This window comes from Triturus cristatus, chromosome 1_1 (genome assembly GCF_964204655.1).
Source record: "Triturus cristatus chromosome 1_1, aTriCri1.1, whole genome shotgun sequence".
Classification (NCBI taxonomy): Eukaryota; Metazoa; Chordata; class Amphibia; order Caudata; family Salamandridae; genus Triturus; species Triturus cristatus.
Window position 1 is genome coordinate 8,998,003 of NC_140579.1, and position 10,870 is coordinate 9,008,872.

A 10,870-nucleotide genomic window follows, 5' to 3' on the forward strand; every position below is an offset into this window, starting at 1 on the left:
GTACACTGCCTCCAGTGGATTGGTCTTGTGAGCAGTCGAGAAGGCCATTTCATCACACTTCATGGGAAATGTTAACATTATTAGTCTGTGGACTAATGGTTTGTACTTGGGTAGGAGCAGCTGGTCCTGCTGCAAGAGCAGGTCTGGAGCTCACAGTACTTTGTAAGAACTCTACCAGCTTCCTGTATAAGACTTTTGTATAGTTTAAAACCTGAACACCTCAGCAAGAGTTGGGTTGTCGGGGTGAGGAACGGGCATGTAGCCAACCACCGGCCACTTAGCCCCTTAATTGCGTAGAGGCCCAAACCAACATTTCTGTGCATTTGTGGCATTTGACCAGTAGATCAGTTCTGGTGTTCCTGGTAAGTCAAAGAGATTTCCAAATCTTGTACAGCCCTATAATGTGCCAGTGGGTCTACCACTGTATGGGCACAAACTGCCCTGAAGCAGCATTGATAGACTCAAACTCGACACATGAGTAAAATGTCTCAAAGGTATACGCCGCGTGTGCAGCTATTACAAAAGTAACTGCCCCCTTTCATCAGGGACACCTCGAGCTTTGAGATGCTGAGTAACTGCTTCCCTTTAATTGGCCCATATGATAATAGTTGCCGCCATGGTGAACGTGTTCAATAGAAATTGGAATCAAAGAATTAGAAAACCCACAGAATGAGGAATAACCTTTTAAAAGTCAAGCTTGACAAACCTATGGAAATAGGTGCTCCTTTAGGAGGTAACAATGATTACTATGGATGTCTCCGTTATGACGCAGTAATGGTTCACGTGTGTGTGAAAGTGAAAGAACTACTCAAAGCATTACTGTAAGATACGAGCCCTACAAGGGGTGCCAACTGTTTCATAAACTGTGACTTTGGCATAGTTCTACAAGGCTTGCTTTGCCACCCATGGGTGACACAGGTGAACTCAGTTCAATGCATCAGTGTTGAATGCGAAAAACAGGCTATGCCCCCCCCCCCCACCCCCCGAATCCCACCACACTACATTGTTGAAGTTTACGCAACACGGTCATGCAGAAGTCTCTCCATGGCTTCTCTACAGTTCACATGTAATAACTGTTGTGAGTTCACAATTTCACTACGTCTGAACCTGTCTTTTTTTGTTAATTTGTTTCAAGTGCTTTAGGATTAAAGACTGTGACAAAGGGGTATGAAAAAGTTATTTTCCTCCTGTAACTCTTGTATTTGATATACAAGTCCTCTGCGTTAGCAACGCTCCTCTCTTTTGGTAAGCCACAGTTGTTTTAAAAACAAAAAAAAAAAAAAGTATTCCCTGAACGGCATGAAGGAGAGGTGCGCAGTAGACGGGCAGATGTTAATGTGTCCTCTTCACTTGCTAATCTGGTGCTTCGATGTCTTGAAGCTGTAGGCTTGATAAAAGACCACTTTTTTGTATTTTTAAGGTAATATGTATGTTTTGTTTTCTCCATCCCAGGTACCCCCTCCCCAACCGTCTGGTAGCGTAGGACATGAGGGTACCTTCAAACGCAATGAGGAGCAGGGATTCCGGGACAAGCTTTTTGGCGAGTGCATGGACGAATACCAGGAGGCATTCGGTCGATATGATGGTAAGATTTGGAGGCATTTGTAGAGATTTGTAGAGATGGGGCCTAGGTAAACTCTGCTCAGTACTTTCAATAAAGGTTTTGAAAATTTAAAAAAAAAAAGAAAACTGCTCAGTCCTTACCTTAAGTATTTTTTCAGTAGCTTTCTTTTCCTTGAGTACATTTTTTTTCAATGAGCTCTATACAGGATTGAAGACTATAGCAAAATATAATCAGTCAAAAAATAGCTTTATTTCGATAACGGGTATCTTGAAAGCGTTCGCAATCTTGCATTCATCATTATATAAAAACAATACAAGTTATCAAAAAGCATCAATTAAGAGTATAAAAACCATCAATACATTAAATTCTCATTACCCACGAGTGACGGGAGCAAGCTGTAAAAGATAGAGACTTAAAACACCGTTAAAATAGATTCAGTTCCAGCCCTCTTTACATAAAGGCGTTTATTAAAAGAAGAGGGCTGTGATGTAAAGTGACAGTGCGATATAGACTGTGCAAACCATTTAAATTAAAAATAACATAAAAAGATGATAATTCATTAGGATAATAGAATGGTATAGTGTAAAATCAGAGCTTAAGCAAATGTTTGAAAAATGTTTCTTTTGATGCAGACGCTTATGTAGGTTTTCTTGTGTGCCACAGATGACTTTTCGAGGACCGATCCTGAGCCAGAAAGCCACTTCGATTGGGCAGATCGCATGGCAAGAGAATATGACAGAAAACGACGCCATGCCAATCCCATTCTAAGAGCAAAAGCAGCAGCAGCAGCTGAGAAAGAACGTCGTCAGCAGCAACAAAAAGAGTTTCACCGCAAGCTGGAGGAGGAGCACCGGCTTTACCAGCAGAGAGCTCACGCGCTGCGCGAGGAGCTGGCACACAGCAAGAAGCGCCAGTATGAGCGGCGTTGTGCCAGTGTCTTCAGCAAGGACTCTTCCCGCCCCTTGTATTACCATGACATCCCATGGCCAGGTGGTAGTGGGGGCAGCATTGAGGACATGGTGAGCGTCATCACGCATGGCATTGACATGACGGACATGCCAGCCTATCGGAGCTACCTGCGCCGACAGCAGGCTCTCTGGCATCCAGATAAGTTTCAGCAACGCTGCGGGGCTTGTCTGGAGGAGGCCGACCGCCAGCGCATTCTGGACACAGTGATGGCACTTTCACAGAAGCTGAACAAGTTAGCTGAGGATGCCAAATGAGCTGGAACTGGCACGGATATACGAGAAATCCTGTTTGTGTTTTTTCATTCTACACAATGCTGTTTTTAGATATTGGCAGCAAATTACTTCAAAGCCCCATTCAGTTTACTCATTACCCATCTGACTTTAACAACATACTTATCTTACTGTCTGGCCTAACTGAATCAGAAAAAATTTGCAGTCAGCAGGCACCTCCAGGCAATAGAACTAGGAATATTATTCCAGATGAGTGCAACTTAAATGTCAAACTGTAGCAGATCTAAACTGAGGGGTGCCAAAAGCATGCATTGTTTGATCTTGGCCATTAAGTAGGACATAGTGAGTCCCAGGTCGCCAAAACGTAAAGTAGGTAATAGGCTAGTGGATCTCGCGCTAGGTCTGGCGAAACGTCGCATTGCGATGAAATGCAAATCCTAGAGGGGACCTGCATTTGAGACCTGGAACAGGGACGTCGTCATGTGGGATCGAGCGGAAGGCAGGGCACTCAGCTGAGAGGAATCTAAGGGCATGAGAAGGCACTCAACGGCCAGTCAATGGAGGGAGGTGATGGCGACTTGGGAGAACCCTTGAGGGGCCAGTGACTAGTGAGTCAGGATCGGATTCTGGGCAGGGGCTCCGACCCGAAGGAAATTAAGCTGTAATGTTCACGGTGTCTTTCAAGACAGTACTGGAAGCCAGCTCGAATTATATTGACTACTGTATTGGAATAAGTACCCCGTACACTCTTGACCTTTTGTGCCCAAGGACTTTGTGATGTAAGTTGGACTCATTCTTTGGTTGTGATTCTGGACACTAGAGGGCGTATTTCCCTGATGCCCCCAATATGCCCATTGAGTAACTTGGTTTTAATAACAATGTGGTATCATTAATAAAGATACTTTAAAAAAAAAATAGGAAATGGTGAGCCAGTGAAAAGGCCTCATGCCTTTACATCTTGGCCTACCTTAGCAATGTTTAGGGATTTATCTGCTCTTATAGAATTAGTGACAAATGTGTTGACACTTGATAAATTATTGTTGAAGTAACGGTCACTAAACATTCTGTGCTGTGATTTTATTGATGCATTATCATCTATACAATATGAACTATATAACATACAAGCATCCGTGTTGTTTGCATTCGTTTGTGGCCCAATTCCCAGATGAGGCTCAATCAGTCTGGGTAGGGTGATATATGTGATGGTAACTGGCTTGGAGATCTTGCTGCGATTCAGAGGTCCTGCCACATGTTTGACTCCCTCTCCCTTGAGTATGAGTTTGCCCAGCTTCACAGCCTTAAATATTGTACTGATGTCACTGAAACCACTGTGCAACGATGATCGGTTTGTGGGCTTTCTCAAAGGCTCCTTTTCACCCACACTTCTCCTTTTTACATGCTGTTGAATCTAGTGTGGATTTCCTTGTTTTAATTTATCTGTCCCTCCTCTTCAGTTCCATGTGAGACATCACCAGCCCAGTGGCGTTTGCTACGGAAAGGAGATGGTGGTGCGGGGGGGGGAATAAAAAACATTTTTAAAAACTACTTACCTGATTACGGCCACATCTTCTCCGTCCTCTTCTTGGCTCCCGGCAGCACACATGCTCCCCTAAGCCAATCACGATGCTGCTGTCACCAGCATGACAGCAGCATTTTGATTGGTCTGAGACAGCCTGTTTGGTTGCTCAGACAGTGCCTGAGAGCCTAGGAAATGTTCTCTACCTGGTTGTGAAACACAGTCAGGTGGAGAAATGCTAAGTGTGCATGACTGTTTGGCCGGCCCATGATGGCCGGCCAAACTGTCATGCGCACTTATGGTGCACAAATCACTTTTCCTTACTGTGACCCCAGCCCCACCCACCCGCCCTAACACAGCCCCATAGCTGTTACGAAAAATAAAATGATAATAACGCTATCATCATTTTATTTTTCCTTTTTCCACTCTTCTGAGAGCAGTGGTGCAACGCTCCTCTGTCTTAGCAGAGGAACCTCTGCTGCCAGCCTTTAGTCCTGCCTGATTGAGCTTCCAAGCGGAAGCAGCCTCTGGCCTGCCAGTGACTTTCAGCTGCTTAAAACAATCAAAAATAAAGTTGGCACATGGCGCTCTGAGCCACAAGCCTATTTTTCTGCTCCACTTTTTATCTCTCCAATTTTGAGTTTCGCCTCCACATCTTAGTGCACAAAGTCCTCGAAGTCATCAGCGACTAGATTGGTACCACTAGGAACAGAGACACCAGGTTAGGCTGGTGAGAATAAACAAAATATACAAAAAGAAATAATAATTAAGACAGTCAAAATGTAAAAGCATACTATTTCCAAAAATGTAATGCATTGTTTAAAATGTTTACGATTTTTATAAAATTTCCAGTTCTGTTCCAGCCCCAATTATTTATTCCAAGTCCGCTTTTAGTAGGTTATCAACCAGTGTCAAGAACTTTACACCACGGCAAATTAAAATGTTTTATGAGCCTCCCATCCAGCTTGTTATGGCCTGCCTGCTGGTGGGGATGTTTAATTCATTTAAGATTACTTTTAGAAACTTCCTTCTTTCGTCATTTACTGTAGGGCAAGTGCGCATCAGGTGGCATATGGATTCTGTGCGGTAGCCACATAAACGGCAATTTTCGACTTGATGTTTACTTTTCCAGGTAGGTACCAAGTCCTTCGAGTTATGATCTCCTAGTCGGTACAGCATAAACCTCTTTTTTAATGTTAGTCGAAAATGAGCCGCTAAATAGGCTTGCGGTTTTAGCTTTGTATACGAGTTTATTGCAGCCCAGGCATGTTGACGTTTGGTTAATCTACTTTTGTCTTCCATAAAGGATAATTTCTTGGCCGTGGCATTGCACACTCTGTTATATGCTGTTCTTTCCATCTTACTATTCCAAGCTTCATCGATGTCTAAAACGTCCAGGGCTGTACTCAGATGTTCGCCCCATGTGTTTGGGGTTTTCTGATCAAACTGGGACCTTATTTCAGTCCAGCATAGGTTATTCAGAGATCCAGATTCTGATGCTCGGAATTTCCAGTACAATTTTGCAAAGGTTGCTTTTCTTTGATATTTCGGATTCTGAAGGCCAAATTCCAAGCATATCTGTGCTGGAGATGCTCCTATAGAAAGGTTAAAAACTGCTTTGTATACTTTTGTCTGCAACTCATTTATAATGTCGATTTCTTGACCATGCCATATTTCTAGGCCATAGGCCAGAGTTGGGAGTAGTTGTGCTGCCATTATTTTCAAAATGTGACTGTGGGAAGGACATCGCAGTTTCTTATACAGCTGTTTGTTTGTAGGCAAAAATTAATGATTGGGCTTTTGCTTTTATATCTGTTTTTTGATCTGTAAAGGACATACTTCGGCTCAGTTTAATACCCAGGTATTTATATGAGCTGATTTCCTCAATGTGTGAGCCCTTTGCGTGCCATTTGTATTTTCCTGGCCTGGGACCTGCTAGTCGCACAACCTTAGTTTTTTTCTTATTTAATTCCAAGCCTAGATGATCAAAATGATAAGTCAGGTTGTTGATGAATCTTTGCAACCCAATTGGGGTTTGGCTCACAACCACTATATCGTCCGCATATTGCAGGAAATTAATTGGCTCGTTTACCAGTTTAGGAGTGTTAGACCTGTCAGCCCTTTGGCTGCTCCCTCCTCATTTATATATTTTTTTTTCCCTTTACCCTCTCATCTTTTTGTTTCCCTGTCCACTAACTCTTTTTGGGTGTTGATGTAGAGGCTCTGGGCGCCCCGTTCTCACTATCTGAGAAAAAGGTGCAAGGTGCTGCACTAAAATGGAGGAAGAGTGAGTTTTTACAAAATGGTGGACTGAACTGTCACCCTGGAACCTGGGCCATAGACTGTCATGAGGGGTCCGGAACCTTCTGGACCACTCTGGCCAGTCAGGGCCCAGGTTATAAATAGAGGTGAAGTCGGTCGGCCATTTTAGGAGGTTGGTGGGCTGTGAGGTAGACAGGAGTAAGGCACCTGAGTGGGGAGGTGGCTGCACTGGAGAGGGAATTGACAGGTCTTAGGATCTGCGTGACTTCCCCCATCAGCTGATACCACCCTCGACCTCTTGACCTGTCCCTGACTCCAGCCACAGATTTGGGGACTCATCTCTGACTTAGGGGCTCCTGTTAGTCAGAATCCCGGGAGGAAGATCAGGTGAGGAGCCACCGCCTGGGTCTACACCACCCTCCTCCCTGTTGTTGCCTGAGACTCTGGAAACAAGTGACTGAGCCCCCGTAGCAAATGAGTGGCTGACTACCTGACCGTTGCGGTGCGTCCCTTGCACCCTTAATTTCAGCCCCCCTCTGAGGAACGGTGAGGCACTGTTCCAGCTGAGCGCTCTAGTGCCCGAGTTGCAACTGCCCCCAGCGCTGTGCCAGCGGAGCGCGGCGTAACCCTATCACCTGATGCCCAGGGACTGAATGTGTCGTTCGGCGCTGAGGCAGAAAGAATCCTGTACTCAGGAAGCACCACGCGTGCGAGACTCACCGCCACTGGCCGGGACTCCGTGGGCCTGTACGATGTCCCTGAGAGACGCTGTGACTGGAGATCACCGCCGCTAACCCGAGTTGAGGGATCGCCGGGTGCTACGGGGGAGTGGCCTGAGGTGAGCCGGGAGGTCCAGAGAGAGAGTCGGGACTTCCTGGTGAGAGCCGGCGTGTGGATGACGCGTCGGAACAGCTGAGGAGAGACGCCGCCAGTAGGCCTTGAAGCAGTCTCCCCAGTAGCTTGTGACAGGGGCTGACGTCAAAGCGCCGCCCCCTGCCGCTGGAAGTCGGAGGAGGCCGCGCCTCTTCACCGTGTTGCTTCAGGCGGCGCGTCTCCCAGTAGCTGCGGAGGGGGAACCAAGATCGAGCCGAATAGCCTACCAGGAAATACCCTAAGCCAGCGGAATTGGGGGTGAGAGAACAAGGTGGCCCCCCCCCATAGCGAGACTCGCGAGCAGGAAAGTCCTCGGGGGAGGTGATAGGTGGGTGTGCTCATTACCGCCCCCCCCTCTGAGTTGAAAAGGTCCCCCCCGTGTCTGCACAGTGAGCTGTCAACCCCGGAAGAAGTGAGAACTTGGCTCATACTTCGCCGATCGTCATGGGAGGAGGACCAAGAGGTTGACAGTAAGCGGGGCATGAGCAGAGGGGAGGAAATGCACGGGGGTTGGTGAACTTAAAGGGAGATAAGAAATTACCAGTGCCAGGAGAGGTACACTTGCGAGACTGTGATCTATATATTAGGGACTCTCAGAGGAGAGGGAGAAGTGAGGTTCAAATGTGTTAATCTGGTTCCCAGTAACTGGGATGGTTTATGCGTAGATGTTCAACCGAATTAGTGTGACTACCAGTCACTAAGAAACTGCAGGTGTAAGCTCAAATGTAACAGTGATTCCTAGCAACCAGATAAGTCACCAGTATAGCGCCTATTGTATAAGAATGATCATATATGATAGACCAGAGTTCAAGAAGTGAGGTGTCTAGTGTACCCAACTGTCTGAAGGACCACCTGTGGGCCTGCTGACCATTTGGAGAATTGTGTTAAGAAAATATTACATGAAGTGGTATATGTGGGGATGTAATTTGAAATACTAGAATCAAAGCGCTGGTTCGACATATGATAGTGGTTAGGAATGTGCTATACTGGGGCAAAGAAAGGAATTACACTGTTGTTCTGAATACCTTGTAATGTTAATCCTGAGTGTAATGGATAATGTTAATTGAGTGCACCTAAAAAGGAAAGAAAACTTCTTTTCTAAACCTGAACACTGTTTCGGTCTAGCGTCATTTTTGGAAGTGGTGTAGCGCTGAAGTGCGAGTTGGGTGTGATGCAAGCACGCCATGTAATGCTGGAGGGAAGGCCTTCCTGCCTGAGCCAGGCTACCACAAGGATGTCAGGTCCAACAAGGAGGATGACCATTTACTTTTAATAGGTAGTTGTTTAGGTCGGCTAGATATAGGTTGAATAGGCACGGTGAGAGGACACAGCCTTGTTTTAGTCCGTTGGTTATGTTTATCTTGGAGGATATTCTGCTGCCGTCTCCGAGTTTCACCCTGGCCCAAGTTTCGCTATATAGGGATATTATAATGTCAATTAATTTTTGAGGAAATCCCCATGCTTTCAGTTTCAGCCAAAGACGATCTCTCAGCACTCAAAGGCTGGTTTTAGGTCAATATAACATGCAAAGAGTCCAGCTTTTTTACTTATAGCTTTTTCAATTAGGATCGTCAATGCTGCCAGGTTCGTGATGGTGCTCCTGCCCTACCTAAAGCCTGTTTGGTATTTCTGTATTAATCTTTTTTTCCTCCACCCACCCCTGTGATTGTTGTAAAATACATGATGTGAAAAGTTTTGCCTCAACGTCGATCAGGGCAATGAGCCTGTAATTTCCAGGCTCAGTACGACTGCCATTTTTATAGATTGGATGAAATAGATTCCCTCTCCAGGAATATGGCGTCTTATTTTCGCAGTATAGGTGGTTAAAAAGTGGGGTGAGGTAGTTGGCCCAGAAATCAGGATCTTGCTTAAAACGTGCATTTGGGAGACCGTTTGGCCCTGCGGTGCCCACAGTTTTCAATTTTTTTATCACTACTTTTAGGTGTTTTGTTGTTGTAAGTGTTTCATTTGGTCCCCTTCCAATTGCACTTTTTCCAGTTTGGAATGACCTATTGCAGTTGCATTTTGCTTTGAGTACCAGTTTGTGTGTTATTATACAATTTGTCAATATGTTGTATCCAAGCTGACTCACTTATTACCGCATTTTGGTGCGTTCCTATTCCTTTTGTTAGATTATTTATTAGCCCCCAGAATTCGCTGCTGTTTGGCAATTTGCTTGCCCACAGCAATTCCTCCCAAATGTTTTCAGTATGCACCTTTTTGCGTCCCTGCACATGTCCTTATAATTCCTTTTTCATTTTTATTATTGTACTATTGTCTGTAGCTATTGCCATTCTGGCTGCTGCGGCCTTGGCTCTTGCCTCATTTTCAATTTTCCTCTTCTGGTCTCGCAGCTGTATGTTGTACCATGGTTCTTTTCCATAAGCCAATTGGCTTGCCGGGATTACTGGGAATTTGTTTAACAAGGTCGTTCCTAGGTTCTTCCAATCTTGTTCTAATAAATGGGTGCTCTGTGACCCGGTATTCTCTACATCTTTATGCACTGTGTCCATTATTTGTTTGATGTTTGTTCCTCTCCATTGAGTCTCCTTTAATTGTGTATTTCTGGCATTTTGGCTAAAGCTGCTGTGTTTTTTATAAAGCAGGTTTATGTGTAGTGCTGTTTCTTGAGGGAAATGGTCACTCTCCGGACGAATATCTTTTTTTTGTTTAATTTTTTTAATAGATTTTTTAACATGTACGATACAGTTAAACTTCGGCTATGGCTTTAATCTTGAGATACATACTTAGGTATACAGAGGTATTATAGGCTAGTCCGATGTACATTTATAGCTACAGTCTCTCGCAGTTGTGTTAACAAGTCAATGTAGTTCCTACATAGTGCATGGGTGATGATGTGAGGTTGGGGTATGCTGGGTTTTCTTAGCCTGCTGAGATGAAGTGATGAGGCTTAGTCTATTCTCTGTCACCATGATTATTATGAACTTTCTGAGCTAGTGTGTGGCCGTGTTCTCAGTCCCTCTCTGGTGGTGGTTAGGTAATGAAGTTGTAGCCAGAACTAAACATCTGGGTGCTAAACTGGGGTATTAATGCGGGATCAGTAGGGAAGGATGATGAGGGGAGTGAGCGCAGACAGGAGGCATCAGTAGGTCCTCCATGGCTGCGTGCATTGTTGTTCTAGCAACCATTGAGCTGTGGTGCGGGGGGGGGGGGGGGCGGTTGGGGAATAGCCTAGTTTACATCACGGGTTCATGGGCTGTATCTGGTGGCGTGGGTCCTGGGGGAGTGTCTTCCAAGGACAGGCGTACTTGCGCGGCAGAGCTGCTGGCTGGCGGGGTTGGCGTGACAGACGTCGGTTGGGTATTAGGGGTTTCTGAGGGTTCTACACGTGTGGTGTGCTGGGTGATCTGGTATAGGATTTGCGCCCATTCCATAGATATGTGGTGCTTACGGGTGCCCTTTGTTTCTTCTTCCCGGATCGCAACTTCTTTTGCC

At 45.4% G+C, this 10,870-nt stretch overlaps 1 protein-coding gene across 10 annotated transcripts in view; it reads left to right on the top strand.

Moving 5' to 3' along the window:
- The window catches only part of LOC146869102 (NF-kappa-B inhibitor-like protein 1), a 78,822-nt gene extending 74,935 nt beyond the window's left edge, over positions 1-3,887 (top strand). For all 10 annotated transcript variants that reach the window (XM_085606144.1, XM_085608623.1, XM_085608506.1 and 7 more), the window contains 2 exons: positions 1,453-1,585; positions 2,228-3,887. In XM_085606144.1, the coding sequence (XP_085462270.1) occupies positions 1,453-1,585; positions 2,228-2,787 (693 nt within the window). In that variant the 3' untranslated portion in view covers positions 2,788-3,887. The remainder of the gene's footprint in view (positions 1-1,452; positions 1,586-2,227) is intronic.
- Positions 3,888-10,870: the final 6,983 nt, after the last annotated feature.